Source organism: Acartia tonsa, chromosome 1 (assembly GCF_053477335.1).
Source record: "Acartia tonsa isolate MP-2025a chromosome 1, ASM5347733v1, whole genome shotgun sequence".
Classification (NCBI taxonomy): Eukaryota; Metazoa; Arthropoda; class Copepoda; order Calanoida; family Acartiidae; genus Acartia; species Acartia tonsa.
Genome location: NC_137260.1, coordinates 35,743,847 through 35,761,144, shown reverse-complemented (window position 1 = coordinate 35,761,144; position 17,298 = coordinate 35,743,847). Strand labels below are relative to the sequence as shown.

Below are 17,298 nucleotides of genomic sequence, written 5' to 3'. Positions count from 1 at the left end.
TTAATTAAACGACAGTAAAAAATTATGTATAAAGATTACAAGAAACACTATGAAAAGAATTGGGGTGAAGTCAATTAGTAAACAATTTCATAACTCAAAGTAAATATGACAAAACCATCAAACATTTTAGAAACGAAGAAATGAAAATAATGTAAGTAACAGTTCCTTGTGTTAATGGCCATTAAAATATCCATAAAATGACTCGACATTGGACTAAATGTGTGTGGGACTAGCTTTTCATACAGGCTCATGTAAACATCTAAAATAATTTACACATGATTTTTTTTATTCATAATCAATCATTTGTCTGATTTAACATCCATCTATCCTTATGTAGAATTAAAACAGGATTTCTATCTGTTGCTTAAGATCTCATTAAAGGAAGCCTGTGAGAAATATCACAAAGTTAGAATGCCTGTAACTAATTACATTTTCACAATAAAAACAAACCTATTATAGTCAAAATATCTCAATCGGCTTAAACGGAGGCTCAGTGGGTAGCTGAGAAAGCCGCGCGACTGATTTTTTAGGCTTATCTAAGCCGCGCGGCTGACGGTGGAAACGGCTGCCGACCCCTGGGTATATCTGACTATACTTAGTGTGTTTGTTTGTCTGTTGTAAGATTGGGCGGTTTTTGCATCTTGCCTATCAGTCTGACTTTGCAAGTGTTACTGTCTGTTTGATAACTATACTACTGGATATGTAATTGAATCAATATCTTACCTAATGGTTCATTCTTGAGTACAATAGTGAGTAGATAGTTATGATAATTGTTAGAAAGTTGAAAGCTTGTCAACAAGTTCTGGTTGTTTCCAGTATGTAACAGATTATGGATCCTAAAATTAAATTGATTATGTATAAAGGTATTAGGGTGTCGTGGCTTAGTTGTAACACACTGAGTTAGGATGTTTACTTTTAACATCCAACTAATCTCAAGACTGAAGACTAAGAGGGTGCAATGTCCACCGAAATATATTTCAATAAATAGCTGGGAAGTATCAAAGACTTTTTCACTCAGTGAATTTATCAAGAACTCGAGTTAAGTCTGTCAGAATCACGCATCTGAGCACGAACCTTTTTATAGAACAAGAAATTAACCAGTAAAGTAAAGCCTATAAATTGCAGTCCGAATACTAAAAAGAGCTTAAGGGCTAACTGTAAAAAGTCTAAGTAGCATTCCATTCAAGCTTATTGCCCCTAGTTGTGTATTGTGTTGGAGGGAGATTATTGAGTAGTTTGGATGCAAAGAAGTCACAGAACATAACATAAGTGCATCCCTGACCAGAGCTCCTCTGAAGGGAGTATCATTCATTCACTTAACTTGGGACACCTGCCACAGCCACACTCGGCGAGGGTTAGTTAAAAATGATGATAACGCATGAGATAGCGAGTGTGCTTGAAAATGGAGATTAAACTGCCCCTTAGGCTATAAAGTGTATCATTATACTCTATTAAAGTCCAAAAACAAGAATAATAAATCAAACAAAGGTAAGTCTGTACATGAAAATTTATCGGCACTTTCATTTTAATAACCAAATGTAGACAACATACTTTTAAAAGAAAATATTTTTTTCATAGGCTAGGTTTCGTAACTGACGTTATATACGATTATTTGTGTTTTCATCTAGTTGTATAATATCTCTCTTGCCCTACTTACCTATAAGCAAGCTTAATTTGGTTCAGATTTTTAGCAACTTCCATGGCTCTGGAAAAGAAGATGAAATCTTTCAATGTTTTTGCTGGCCACAAATTCTCGCGTTGCTCTAGTACATCCAGTATGTCCACTAGAATCATTGACTTCTCCTTACTATCCTAAATATAAATTTAGATGAAGCGGTTTTCGGCGGGAGCGGTGGTTCTTCCGCCGTTTCCCTACAGTTCCATATTATATCTCTTTAAAGGAACTGCCATGTTAAATCTCAGAGCTGTAACTCTTTATTTAGTTGAGTTCCTTTGATTTTTAGTTTTGGTTTCAAAAAGTGTCATTTCCGCCTCCCCCCAATTTTCAGCCTCAGTTTAAAACTTTCAGGAATTTGTGATAATTCCCTATCCCAATGAGCATCAATCATGTAATTTACTTTGTCCGTCGGTTTGTCAGTCATGCTACAAGATATAAATAGAATAAAAATATAAAAATATGTGAGAAAAGTTTCAAAAAAAAAAGTTTTATGGTTCTTAATTTTAACAAATGCTCTCCTTTTCCGTGTTCCCAATCCCACCCATTTATGATTTTTTTTGTGCTTGGCTTCTTTTGGTCGTCCCCCCCCCCCCCGCCCCCCAGAAAATAGCTTAATGTCACCACAGGACAAGTAGGTTTATTCCCTGATGAGCAGAGCCCAATCGGTTCAGTGGTTACCAAGATCTTTAGCTACTGACGGACAGATAAATATCGAGCTACTTTGTATTATAAATATCCGCTCCGAAGGAAAGTTGTAAGGACCTTACCCTGGTATAGAATATGTTAAGAAGATAGTAGTAAGCTCCAAGTGATGGTTCCACACCAATATTCTTGAATTCTGCCAACAAAGACAAAGCAAATTGAGTGCCAGGTTCAGAATTACGCGAAGCCTGAACCAAAAATACAAATATTTCAATACACAAGCCAAAAAGGGGAGAGAAGGAAGTTTAGAACCAAGAATGAGATATAAGTAGCCAACAAGCGAAATAAATCTAAAAGAATATATTTTTTAGGGAAGGGAGGGCAAATAAAAAGTTTTTACTACAAAGAGTTGCCCCCAAACATCATGAAAAAGTCTTATATTTTTTAGAATTAATTCATTTGTTAGTTACAGTTGATTTAGAACTTTCTTAAATATCTAGATTAATTAGGTAACAGGGGTGTATATTCTACATGGGATCCCCTGCTCAGGGGGGGGGGGGGGAAATAAGTGGTTGGAGGGAAAAAAATGTAAAAAATAAGAAAACTGAAAACATTTTTCCCATCCCCCCCCCCCTCCTTGGTGAAATTTTTTTTTTAAATGTGTGGTAGGAGGGATAAAATTAATAAAATATAGAGTTCTTTAATAGTTATTTTTCGCATCGTATTATAAACGGCTTTCCGCACCTTTCGGCACCTCGGGGCTAAAAAAACTAGTTTTAATCTTATGATTGTACATTTCTATATTCGTAGAAAGCTGGATATAATACGATGCTAGACATAGTTTTTTCGTATGGATGAGAACCGGTTCCTATCCACCGGATTCGAATGAATACGAGAAATATTTTTCCATGTTCCCCCTACTTGGTGAGAAAAAACTAGGGGGGGGGGGGGGGGAAGAAAAATAAAAAAATTTGTAGCAGGGGAAAAAAATAAATCTTGTGCTGAATATACACCCCTGTTAGGTAAATAATGCAGTTTACTAAAATGTTGCTCTTTCCTATCACTTTATATAAAAAATGTCAAATAAACCTTATTAAAAGTGGATTTCATTCTTTTTAAAATTAGTAATTTAGTATACAATGACAATCCACCCGTTATATTAGACATTTGAAGCATAAAATATCAGGAACGCGTGGTTGTTTTTAGTAGCGGAAATACTCTAAAATTCACTGTTAACTACTTTCTAGATATATATCTTTTACATTTCATTTGATTTTGATAAACTAACCTTAGAAAGAAATCTGGCTACAGCAGACAAACAAGAAACCAGAGTGTCTTCATTTGGTAAAATATTATTGTTTTTCATCTTTGTCAAGTACGCAATTATGTTTCCCTGAAAATAAAAGATAGTTACCTATACAAGATTAATTTTAATGAAAACTTATGCCTTTTCGAAATTAAAAAATGGTTCATATGTCCTATTTTGACAGATAGACATCCAATTACTACATATAAGAACTAGAAGTGAATTTTAATTGCATTTAACTGAAAGAAATTCTTAAATCCATCGAAAATCGGCTAAGAATTTGTAAAAAGAGTTGGGCACCTAAAAATTGTGACACACACACAAATATACACACAAACAATTTGGAGACACTTGTTTTGGATGTCCTTAGGAAAACAAAAATTAGATGCGCCTTTTTTGAGTTAATACCCCAACCCTGAATATTATCTTATGTCTCATTTATGAAATAACTGCAGTATATATCTTCCGTGATCTTAAAATGTTACCTTTAATTCTTTGAAATCATAAGCAGATTGGATACTGATGATGGCATTGTACCCTTCTATAGGAACAACATCCTCATTAGCAGCCATCTCTTCCCAGATCTTAACAAAAGCAACAGTTGCAAAAAAGCACATTTGACGAGTTGTGGTACTTGGAGTAATGAGTATATTTTTGTAGAATATGATATTTATGGGTTAGCAATAAAGATATTTGCAAGGGAGTATATTCTGAACAAGATTCATTTTTTCATCTTTTCAACCCCCATACTTTTTTCCCAAGTAAAAAGGGAAAAAAAGAAAAATGTTTCCAGTACTCATTATTTTATTCATTTCTACCCCTCCCACATATGATATATTTCTAGTTTTTTCCCAAATTTACTTTTACCCGAGTACTTTTGAGTGACTTTTGTCGAGCTTTTAAAGAAGATATGTTATTTATGTTCTAAGGAGGATTATTAGAAAAAAAAACAAGTATCGCTAAATTGGTTATGACAGCCATGTCACCTTGTATTTTGTACAAATTCATAAATTTGAAAAGTGTTCTAAAATCATAGATTAAGAATTAGGTATCAACATAAGATTTTATCTTATTTTGATATGATCTTGGAAGATTTTTTACAATTTTTTATGATTTGGCTAGCATTCAGTGACACTTTTTTTTCCAAAGAATCTCCCTCTATTCAAAAGTACCTGGCTGGTCCTTGAAAACATTTTGTATTTTGCTGTCCCTAAAAGTATGGCAAGCCTAGCCTCAGGAGTTTGCAGACTAGAGTAAAGCTGCTCTGCCATACCACCTAATAAATAAACAAGGATAACAACATTCATAAGTAGCAAAGCAAAAAAATCAAATAAGGACAAACGGAAAAAGTAAGTTATAGAACAGATTTTTCAGTTTAGATTTTCAGAGAGAATATGCAAAAATTCACGGAACCTTAAACAAAAAACAAAAATAGACTAAATGCGTATTTGTCTTAGGAATCTTTACTGAAAATTTCCTCTGTCCATCTTCAACAGCAGCCGAGAAATGCGCATTTCTATACCATAGTTGTATCTCATTCCTTGAGAATAAATAGACAATGCAATGCAAAAAAATAACAAACCTGTGGCCCAACTTTTATTCGAAGTGATCATTCCCTTGGTTGTCATATTCTCGGAGGTTAACTCTTCCTCCTTAAATAGATTGTATAGTAATAATATAATCTAATGTATGCAAATAGAGTCTAAATCACCAAAATAAAATCTTATGATTTTAAAAATGCGAATATTGATTCTTTACTTAGAGTGTCATCAAATTATTTTTGGTTGCTCTTGCTATGTTTGAATATATTTCAACAAAAACTCTGTTATTAAGAATTGATTTAAATACATTGGGGATATAAATATAAATATTTTATCAAAAACGCTAGACTCTTCAATAAGTACTTTTAAGCTATTCCAAATGATTTAATTCGACAAGACATAATGAAGAAAAAAAGATATTAGACTACTAATGTTAAGTTGTTTATTTAAAAAAAGTTTTGCATTAAAACAGCTTCCAAACTAAGGAACAAGCACCCATATGAAAAATGTTGTTATTTAAATGACTATTCCCCCTCCCTCCTCTTTAAATGGAATTAAATACTTATTAAGGATTACCTCTGCATTATATGCAAGTAGTTCCAGCAAGGCCTGTTCTGTTTCACCAGAAATTCTTTTCTTCTTTTCTTTTAATAAGTTGTAAACAGTTATTGCGTCCTCTACCTAAATTAATGAACAAGATTTTCCAAGAGGGAAAAGTGATTCAATTCTGTGATAAGGAAATAAAAAATGGATAAAAAATCATAATTTTGGTATCTTTTGTTGGGTGAGGCTAACACAACTTTACTTATTAACCACTTTTAAATCTAATTTCAATTAAACAAAAATTAATCTAAGACATTAGATCAAAAGGTTTTTCCTTAACAAGCAATTATGGTCAAATTTCTACTTAACAGTAAAAAATTTACTAACACTAATTTATGAAGTAAACCTAACCGAATTGTCAAAAATAGAAAAATTAAGATGGTATTACCTGAAGATTAGAAATATAGTTGTCTAATAGTTCGGGGGATACATTGTCACTAAATAACAAAATCATTAATAATCTATAATACAAAGTAGCTTGATGTCTGTCCGTCTGTCCGTCTGTCCGTCTGTCCGTCTGTCTGTCTGTCTGTCCCTTAAGATCTCGGTAACCGCTGAACCGATTGGATTCTACTCTTCAGGGTATATACCTATTGGTCCTGTGGTGGTTTTAAGCTATTTTCTTGGGGGGTGGGACACCCCCAACCCCCCCAAAAACAAAAAAAAATTCCCCCCATTTTTTTTTTTTTTTTTTTTTTTTTTTTTGTAGAAGAATTCTTTTGTAGAAATATTCTTTTGTAGAAGAATTCTTTTGTAGAAGATTTCTTTTGTAGAAAATTTCTTTTTTAGAAGATTTCTTTAATTCTTCTTATTTTTTTTTTTTGAATTTTTTGTTGTTGTCATCTCTTGGGGCAAAGCCCCTAGAGGCTAGGGGCGAAGCCGCTAGTAAATTAATAAAGAGGGCCGTAATTCCTTAGGTATCTTAGTATTAGAATTAGAGAGAGAAAGAGTTATGGGAGAGTATTTCCGCCTTCCCCCCCTCTCCACAAGCTAAAAATATCAAATCAGTTTCCGAGATCTTACTAGACAACCATAATGTACATAATCTAGAATATAGGATTCCATAAAAAGTACACCTAATGTTTACGAAATATATTCAGAAAAAAAACGTACATATTAAGGACTGCTCTTGGCTGAAATGCGGTTATAGGTGGCTCCGCTACAATGCGGTTCTTCTCAAATAGATGGGGATGTCGGTCCAGAATAAATCTAAAATATAAACATATGAAAATACACAAAGAGTGAAAGTTTAAAAATGGGGTCAAGAAAGGATAAATACACTTTATTCATGGACAAAAAAATATTTGTAGTTTAAATAAAAAAATTAAAAGTTATTTCCTCCATACAGAGATTGAAGTAATAAAATATTATTTAAATCTTTGTAATTGGTAAAAATAAAAAAGAGTATTTGAAAGTAACAATTAGAATTTATAGTCTTATGTTTGCCACAAGTCAAATTGTAATATAAATAATGTATAATTTTTATATAACAAACCTAGCAGCGCTTCTTCCAGATTCTTTGGCCAGCCAAAAGTTTCTTTTTTCATAGTTTGTGTATGGAGTCAACCAAGGGTCATCATAATATCTAATCAGAATTTTAAACTTGAACTTTGCATAAAATTTGCTTTCTCTATTTCAAGTACTTTGATATCTACAGGATCTTAGGATTTGGTAATGTATGAGTTTAGAAACCTGATTATAGAATACATATGTTAAGTAATAATCCTCAAAATTTAAAATTCACCAATATAAATTCAATATCGTAGGTAATTTAATAATTAACACTTTCCTACATAACATACTTTTCCTTTTTTATAGACTTTTTGCAATGCTGAAACTGACCTGTAGTGTGGTGCCGTATAGTCCTTGCCAACAGTGGACGCCAAGGCCTCCAGAATGTCAGTAGATGTCCGCTCAATTCTGTCCGGAATTTCAATATCCTCCTCAAATTTCGTTGTTGATTTGCTCGCTTCTGTACTCATAGCACTAAAATATTGTTTAACATTGCTTTAGACCCACATCTCTAAGAGTCTTCCAATGTACGTACTGTAGTCAAATAAATAACAAATATGTCAACAATAACATCCATAAGTAGCGAAAAATAATAAAATCATGGTTGGACAAAAAGACAAAGATACAATTTTGCAAAGAAGATATTCAATGACCATAATAAAGGGGGGAGAGATTAAAAGGAAGGACCAATAGACTGACAGATTTTCACCATATTTAGAAATTGGGCTGTAACCCCCACGGAGACGCGATGGGGCAAACAAAACCAACACAAGATGGTATTACAAGTTACGACTGAAATTAATTAAAGTTAATAGCAAAACTAAAATTTAATCCTGTCTTTGCCTCACTGTGCAACGTTATAAAACCAATATATAACAAGGATAACAACATCTGTCAAAATAAAGCTCATCAAAAGAAAAAAACCTATGTCGACTGAAAAGAAAACATAAACGAAAGTAACATATAGATTGTTATTGCTGCCACTCTACAAGACACATAAAATTCTAATAAGCAATGACCTGATCTATAAAAAGGTTTACAAAAAAACAACGAAAATCTCTAACAAATGTAAGAATAAGTCAGTGAATGCATAAAGTAAATTGTACGATGAGTTTTCCCATACTTTAAATCATTATTCTATAACACTTTACCTAATTATCCTGCGAATATATCCTGGCGTTGCAAATCTTGAATCCAGTTTGTTTATCACACAATACTTAGCTAACGTATTCATTTTTGTTGTATTCTATTATCTGAAATCATATGCGCAGTTTTGGTCATTTTTCAAGCTTTTAATGGATCTTTGTCCTAAGTTCCTGTTAACTAAAGAAATATTTTAAAAACAATCGGCTCTGTATAACCGGGTTTTTTTGAAAAAATAAATATTTTGTTGTTCTCTCATTTTTGTAAAGTCCACATTGCCCTATAATTTCTTATATTTATAAATAAAACAATGAATATCATTCATTGAAATCATTTAATATTTTCCTTATAAACGCCTTCTATTTATTTAAAGTAAAGATAAAATTTTAGAGTGTCCCATTATCACATTTACATATATGTAAGCCATTTTAATTTTTTAAAGTTTACTTTCTGTAAATTGTGAAACACAATATAATCAAGTTCATTTTGAAAATAATAATTTTCTTAAAATTTTTAAATTTATTATTAGGTATTAATTTAGACAACAATATAAAAGTTGACAATTTTGTTAATCTACAAGTATAGAGTATAAAAATATAAAACGAACATGTCCATTTGTATAATAATACGCGGCAAAGTCGCACAGCATTAAAAAAAAGTTGCCAACTTTGAATAAATAAGTTTTTATTTCCTTTCCATAAAGATAGTTTCTCAACTATTTTATATTATTATCACAAGGAAAGTCAATTGTTTACAATTACAAAGACTCCTACTATTGAATTAGAATTTGTCCATCCGTATAATTTTTTTTGAAATAATGTTTTCTAAGCCACGAAAAAACAGGGAGCTGATTTGGATTCTTATAATTTAAGTTCACGCATAAAACGCCTTTTTATAAGTTTATGTTTTTAATTTTTTTTATCAATTTACATCTACATTATTGCGTACATCAATCTTATTTTGATCCCTTGGACTCATTCATAATTTGTAGTTGTTAATTCAGCATTGCATTGATTAAAAAGTTCATAAATTATTTATGGCAACCATGTCAAATACTAATGTAAACATTCGATTTCGGACGGACGAAATGAATTATTTTACATTAAACTCAAACAAATCAAGATTTGTCTACTATTATTCGATTGAAAGGCATTACCTTTTAATTTATGTATCTGTCCGTAAGACCTGGTGAAAAGCATTTTTTATAACTTTGTCGTATCTATCCTAATATTAATCCATTATGCTTGAAATATTTTTTGTTTTAGCTATTAGTGCGTGTATCCTAATATTGACTTAATGTTTTACCTGTAAAATCCTTCCTGTATATTATTCTTAAAAACATATTCTTGTTGTGTTTAATACAATGGCGTGTGATAGGGGGATATTACCCACCCCCCTCCCCTTATAAAAAAATTTAAAAAGGAAGGTCTACCCGCCCGTTTTACATCCCCTATTGCTTTCACATTCCTGTGTGTTATATTATTTTATTTTACATAATTTATGACTATATAATAAAGTAAAGACTTAAAATACTTTTAGGAGGCCAAAAATGTCATATAATGATATTATTTGTTTGGATGTTGGCGGCACCAGGAAAAGAAGACTTATAAATAGGCAACATGTAGGGATAGGAAATATTTAGATAAATTCATCCTTCAGCTTAATTGAAAGGGCTAGTTTAATTAAGGCAACGTACTGAGCCAACAAGGACTTCACACATATGTAAAAAAAGTGTTTTATTCCATGATTACAACTTACAATATTGAAGGTATTGCGTAGTTTATTTCACATAATATTTTCCTTGAAGGCTTTGAACAAAGCAAATAGTAATAAAATTGTAGTCAATACTTGTGCATTTTTTAGTTTGAAAACAAGCTAGGTACAAAATATAATAACAAATGGATTAAAAGTGTAGGATATTTATACTGACATCAATATACAGTTTACAATCATAAAATCTTTTTCATTTGAGTCCAGGTTTGCTACAACCAGACAGACTCTGTGTTCAGATCCAGATTCCATGTTGGCCAGAATGTTTAATCCAGAATCAAAATTTGCTCCTTCACAAGTTCAGGAAAGTAAAAGAAATATTACCTAAGTTTTTTTTCTTTTGTTTTTCTAAAGTCACATGATTATTTATCAATTGCATACATTGAGATAAACTAGCTAGACAAGTGATACATAAAATGTCTAAGTTTCCAAAGAAGCATTATCTAAGTCAAGGACAGTTTTTAGGTTAATATTTGAACTTCCAAAAAATTAACCTCTTCTGTTCTAATTTCCCAGAAATTGTTACAATAAAACTTTCTCAAAATTTCTTTACTTTGCTTAGGATGGTGCATACTTCATGGACAGAGATCCAGATATGTTCAAAATTCTGCTGAAGTTCTTGAGAACTGGAAAGCTTTCTGAAGGTTTGTCAAGAGGTCAACTCAAAGAATTAGCAACAGAAGCAGATTTTTTTCAGCTATCAAATCTTACTGATGCCATAAAATGCCTTTCAACAAATTATGATACGTCAGAGAATTCCAAGGCTCTCCAGTTTAGAATTCTGAACATATTTGGTATAAATGGTTTTACTGGCCAAAATTATCAATCTGAAAATCTAATAGTCGCTAAAAGATCTTGGTTTGGCAATATTCCAGTTCATGTGATTGTTAAATTACTTGAATCTTCATTTTCTTCACTTTGTAATCAACAAATCAAAGAGATAAATGAGCTAGTTGAATCATGTGAAATGAATGATTATGTGACAGACAGAGATGGTAATATTTGTATATTTGCACAAGAGCCAAGTGTTGTCATTGCCAATATTTCTTCCCTAGTAAAGAAAGACCAACACTATATTTGGAAGGTCATAGACTACCTTCGTGATTATTACTACACAGACAAGAAGCAAAATGAGGATATTGAAATAACAATTAACGAACAAAAATTTCAGTGTAAGTTTTCAGCTCTGCAGTTTATGAAGGTTTCTGAACTAATTGACAGTCACGGAAAACTTTTGACTGAATTTGGAGAAATTGTAAGATCTGAAGAACAAGAAACAAGATTTGGTTCAGATGCTGAGTTAATTAAAAGTATTTTGCGAAGACTGGAAAAGGGACATGTTGGATCTCAGCGGCCGCCAAATAACTCAGCATTGTTTAATGATTCTTCAGTTGAATTTCTTCCTTCCAACTTGTATTTCAACCAATTGTGAAGTTAAACTTACCATTTTAATTTTTGTAACAACTTTAAAAATATACAACAAAAAGATGTACTACTTCCAAAATAATGAAAAAACGTCCATAAACAATGGAGGGGAGCACGATCTATGATGGCCGATGGGGTCATGTAAAAGTAAAACTAAGTGATAAGTAAAAATATATTATATTAATACAATAATAATAATATTGCAGTTTATTTATTTCAATTTAGCTTCCTAAAACCTGTTTGTAGGAAGCTGTATATATTTAGAGTTTTTATCTATCTATTTTTTTTCTTACTGTACTTCAAAATTAATGAGTAAGTTTATTAGCCTAACAACTGCCGTTTATAGTTTTACCGTCGTTCGTGCGCATAAATCCGATTTTTAGAGTAGCTTTGCTACAATGTAAATAAAGGTGTTTTTTTATAAAATATCCCATATGAAATTTTGCATTTCTTTTTGTATATGTTATATTTTACTCTTTTTTTGAATAAATAAACTATTATTTTGCTACTACTGAAGAATAAATGTTTTACTAACTTTATAGATGCTCTCATGTTACTTTACTTGAAACCAGTTACTAATACTATGATAACCTGAATAACCTCTAGAGGACTGATTACACTTTTCGGTGTTTTTTTTGATGTATTTCTGAACTACATCTTGCTACTGAAGTGCATGATTACGCGGCCAAAAGTCCTACAGACGACCAACCCTTTGATTGCAAGACCTTTAACTGAGAAATACCAACTGTGCATGGTAATGAGTTGCGCCTGTTTTAGGACTAAGCTTTCCACCCTACTCTAACTATGTGTCGCGCACCTGTCAGAGAAGCAGTAGGAACATTTTTTAAAGTCTTTAGTTATGACGCGGTATCGTGCCGATATTCGAACCTATCACCTTCCCGACAACGAGCGGATGCGCTTCGCCACAGTCGCGAGTAAACCAGTTACTAAAGTATTTATTGAAGCGTATATAATAGCTGCCGATGTGATGATTATTTAGAAATCCATCTGTAACCAAGAACTTGATATTTTTTTTGAAAAAATATTAGCAAAGATTTTGCGATTTTTTGGGGGCAACGTTTTGATGTATTGACAAACTTTTAAAATGATCTTTCCCAATGGCCATAATATTTTTTACATTTACTTAGCTTGTTGGCTATACCTTATTTCTGGACTAAAGCAGAACTTAGGGCAAAATAAATGTGTAGTATAGGTGTGTAATCCAGATAAGTACCTGGATTTAGTGTTGTGAAACTTTTTCCTTTGCTATCAAATTGCTTTCTGCTATTATGTCGAGACTTGGCTGTGTCAATATACACGACGCTATTGGCTGATATTCAAAGACCCAATTAAATGTCAGCACAGGTTTCACAGGGTGGAAACATACATTTATTTGACCCCTTCCCACTCTATTGTTTTACTTTAATATGCCAGAACTAAACATTATTTAATTTAGATACTTTTATCTACAAATATTTTGAAAACAGGACCAAAATCACCATACCTAATATTGTGAAAATTGTGGAAAAAATATAATAGCCAAAAACCTGCTGAAAAGCAGTCAGACCGCCTTGTGTGTTTTCCATGAAACGACGAAATTTAAGTTTGTTATCATAATCTACGAAAATTTTTGAAGTTTAAACTAAAGATATAGGGGGAAATGTGAAAAATACAGCCAAAAAGAAGTCCGACCGCCTTGGATATTATATAGTTAACTATGCTATTCGATGATGGGAATATTGACCAAAAGTTTCACCTGTTTATCTTGAAACGAGCTAAGAAAATCACATTTCCCTCACATCGTGTCTAACGAGCAGACATTTGGAATTATAGAGAAGCTTTGCTACTGATAATGATAAGCAAAGCCTATAGTTTAGCTTTTATTTATATTTTACAGTAAATAATTAAGTAACAATTTCTAATAAATTTCAAAATTTTCAGTTTTTAAAACTTATTTATTTTCTGATTCCACAGCCTCTATTTTGATAGAGAGAGGATCCTCTACAAGAATTTCCTCCTCTTTTATCTCTTGTTTTATAGTTCCCTCAATATTGTCAGCCTCAATTTCTATAGTAAAACAATGCTCATCGAATTTTTCTTTTTTAATCTCTTGCTTAATAGTTTCTTCCTTTTTCCCAGCCTCTATCGTAATAGTGACAAGATTCTCTTTAATATTTTTCTCCCCATTAATATCTTGAATATCATCAGTTTCAGCAATTTTAAGAAAACTGGTAGAACTAGAAGCACCTGATTTAACAGTAGATTTAAACTTCTTAAGATGTTGATATGAATTATTGTGTATAAACAAGTCATTTTTAGAGTAAAAAGATTTTTGACATAATTCACATTGATGTGCTTGCATGCCTGGATGAATTTTTTGATGTCTAATTAAAGCACTCATAGTTGTAAATGAATCTTTACAAGAATCACAAATGAATTGATAAGAATGAATCCTCTTGTGTTTGATCAAAGAATCACTGCTACTCAATGCTTTATGACATTTATCACAAGAATATGTTTTTTCATCGTTATGTTTCTTTTTGTGAGTCACTAAGTTACCGAGGGTGGAATATTGCTTTTCGCAAATATCACAGAAGTATGATTTCTCACCTGAATGAATTTTTTTATGCATAACCAGCCTCTCATTATTAACGAATGATGTTCCACAGATGTTACATAAGAAAGGTTTCTCACTGGTGTGCTTTTTTCTATGTTCTTTAAGGCGAGACTTCCCGGAGTAAGACTTTCCACACATGTCACATGAGTAGGGTTTTTCACAGGTATGTACTCTCATATGTGTTTTTAGCCTACTCATGCAAGGAAACTCCTTGTTGCAGAAATCACAAGTGTGCATGTTGAATTACTATTTACTTCGTTTTTTACCTGAAATAATTTACAGATTATTGAATCAAGTTGGAAATAAAAAGAATTCCTTCTTAAATATGATACTAGCGACAAAACAATTGTCTAAATACTAAAGCTAATGTTCTGCTATAAATAATATTCTTCTCAGGAAATAAACCAGGACGAAAGCCTCAAAAATCAGACAATTGGATAAAGGAACATTGGCACACGAGGAAGAAAAATATTAAAATCAAATAAATTTTTGTGTAAATACGTCACAAAACTTTTTCTTGTCATAAAGTACATGCTTGAAGTTTTATGACTTGGTTGTACCTTGTCATCAAGATGGTATAATTATAACATGTAAACAGCTGGTGTCAAATTATGTCAATTATGGAAAATATACACTTAAGTAACCATGTAATAAGCCAAGTCTATCTATAATGAAGTCTAAAATACTTAAATATATATCAGGACTTTAAGATAATTACAACAAAACATCGAAATTTTTCATAATTAAAAAAATGGACTTTTCTTGAATTTCTAAAGAACAGTCACTCTAAGTTTATAAATTTTCGTTTCCCCTACTGTTAAGCTCCGCTTATTTGGTTGAAATCCTTGTTATTAAAATATTTACCTCAGTAGGAGATAACTTTCTATTGATAGGTAGACAAACAGAGAATTGTAAACTAATACCTATTTTATTTTTTTCATTTCTTTTTCTGAAAATATATGTTGCTATCAATTTATTAGGTAAATAGTGAAGAAATTACACTTAAAGATACAAATCTAAAAAACATGTTTATTGTTCTCATTTAATTTTAGAAGTACAATGGAATTTAAACTTTTTGTAGGTATATGATTTCTCAATTTACCAGTATACATAATTTTGTAATATGAAGGGCTTGAATTATTATAAATCATATAAAAACATATTGATTGATGAAAGATAAGGGGGGGGTTTTTAATGCAACCATCTCGTAATCAGTGAGCAAATGACACTTAGAATTCGAATTTCGATCTGAACTTTTGCATGAGTAATCCTCGGTAGGTCTATTTTCCCTAAATCGAACAAAAAGTTGGAAAAGTAACGGCTAGCGGCTCAGCCGTTCAGCCGTTTTTTGCCTATTTTTAGGGTAAATCCATCATCAATTACGTAGGAATCGACTTTTTAAAACATATTTTTGGTTTAATTCATGTTAAATGATAGCAATAACCAATTTTAAAACTTCTAGTACCAACAGCTACCGTCTAGAACCGTTTGATAGCGTTTTGGAGTAGAATAGAGTATTATGTTAAGAGAGGTTTCGTGACTAATTTGAAGTATAAATATCAAAAAATGGCAAAATAGCTGAGCCGCCAGCCGTTAGCCGTTACTTTTCCAACTTTTTGTTCGATTTAGGGAAAATAGACCTACCAAGGATTACTCATGCAAAATTATAGATGGAAATTCGAATTCTAAGTGCCATTTGCTCACTGATTACGAGATGGTTGCATTAAAAACCCCCCCTTTTCAGGAAACCTTCTTTAAAATTCGAGAAAATGAGCTAATTTCATTAATATCAAAATTACTTATTATAAAAATCACATTCAGCTTCACCCCAGAAAATGGGTTGACCCTCAAAATTTAATGCTTTTTTCACCTCGAGCATTATTGAATGACGTTTTATCAATTTTGGGGGGAAGAAATTTAGTTTTGTAGGGTTTTAAAACAATAATTAGGGATAATCCCTGAAAAACAATGATTAGTCGGTAAAGCGTTCAGCAAAATCTTAAAATCCACCCAGAAGATATCTTGTACTTTGAAAAATATAATATATATAATACATTATAATAATCTTGTAAAATAAAACAGCAAGTCAAAAAATGCGTTTTCGAGTTTTTAATACAATCAGAAAAAAATATGGGGATTGGGCATATACTTTTTAAAAGCGAAGCTTTTCTATAATTAGGGTCGGTCCGTACGTCCGTCCGAGATAGATAGCTTTTATTCGTTAATTTAGGCATGTTAGAATTGTCCTATCGATTTCAAAGTCTAAAAAATGCGTTTTCGAGTTCTTAATACAATCAGAAAAAAATATGGGGATTGGGCATATACTTTTTAAAAGCGAAGCTTTTCTATAATTAGGGTCGGTCCGTACGTCCGTCCGAGATAGATAGCTTTTATTTGTTAATTTAGGCATGTTAGAATTGTCCTATCGATTTCAAACTTTGCATGATGATTCCTGTAGTAGTTAGGTACGATTTAGAAAGCGTAGCAACTCTATAATCATTACCAGAATGTCCGTACGTCCATTTTAAACATGTTGATTTTTCTACTTTTTTAACAACAAATTTTTTATGTGATCTAATTATCCGTTTGATCTGATTTTTGGTATATTGATTCCTGGGACAACAAAGAACAATATTTAAGCGAAGCAACTCTATAATCAAGTCCTAAAAATTTAAGTATGTCCATAAACATTATCCTGTATCAAGCAGCTTTCCAACAAAGGGGGGGGGGAATGTGGTGACTCGTCACACGACATACCATCAATTTTATTTTGGATGCTACTCCCTTAGTTTTAGAGATAATTGGATGAAATCTTTTGGGCTGGGTCACTAATTACCCCAACTAGTGGTATCTTTAAAAAAAACGGCGGCGGGACCGCCGCTCCCGCCGTCCGCCGCCGGTTTCCGCCGCCACCAAAAAAAGTTTTTTTTATTGCATTTCTCGCCGAATTAGGCAATTTGGAATCATTTGAGACCATGTTATTTTTTTCAAAAAATTTTCCCCTTACAAGCAACCCTGCGGGGGGACTTAGTCATTTTTTCAAGGTATATCTTAAAATCAG

At 32.1% G+C, this 17,298-nt stretch overlaps 2 protein-coding genes across 2 annotated transcripts; both read right to left on the bottom strand.

The window, feature by feature from the left end:
- Positions 1-59: 59 nt before the first annotated feature.
- LOC145317960 (small ribosomal subunit protein mS39) lies at positions 60-8,576 on the bottom strand. The gene is made up of 14 exons (XM_080159254.1): positions 8,434-8,576; positions 7,613-7,756; positions 7,266-7,355; positions 6,884-6,979; positions 6,159-6,207; positions 5,744-5,848; positions 5,209-5,278; positions 4,799-4,902; positions 4,112-4,210; positions 3,609-3,713; positions 2,446-2,568; positions 1,658-1,812; positions 724-836; positions 60-259 (listed from the first exon to the last, which is right to left on the bottom strand). Exons 1-14 carry the CDS (start codon positions 8,514-8,516, stop codon positions 75-77), a joined length of 1,521 nt encoding a protein of 506 aa, XP_080015380.1. The 5' UTR covers positions 8,517-8,576; the 3' UTR covers positions 60-74.
- A 4,911-nt stretch (positions 8,577-13,487) lies between these two features.
- Positions 13,488-15,188, bottom strand: LOC145317950 (uncharacterized). Its single transcript, XM_080159242.1, has 2 exons — positions 15,102-15,188; positions 13,488-14,503 (listed from the first exon to the last, which is right to left on the bottom strand). The coding sequence occupies exon 2, from the start codon at positions 14,472-14,474 to the stop codon at positions 13,572-13,574; it is 903 nt and encodes a 300-aa protein (XP_080015368.1). The 5' UTR covers positions 14,475-14,503; positions 15,102-15,188; the 3' UTR covers positions 13,488-13,571.
- Between the last annotated feature and the right edge of the window lie 2,110 nt (positions 15,189-17,298).

Bases quoted from the DNA above. Each gene is read 5' to 3' on its own strand.
- LOC145317960 (XM_080159254.1), bottom strand. From the start codon at position 8,516: ATGAATACGTTAGCTAAGTATTGTGTGATAAACAAACTGGATTCAAGA. The intron at 5,849-6,158 runs GTAATACCATCT...TCATTAATTTAG, and splicing joins ACTATATTTCTAATCTTCAG to GTAGAGGACGCAATAACTGT. The intron at 4,903-5,208 runs GTTTGTTATTTT...TTTATTTATTAG, and splicing joins GAATAAAAGTTGGGCCACAG to GTGGTATGGCAGAGCAGCTT.
- LOC145317950 (XM_080159242.1), bottom strand. From the start codon at position 14,474: ATGCACACTTGTGATTTCTGCAACAAGGAGTTTCCTTGCATGAGTAGG.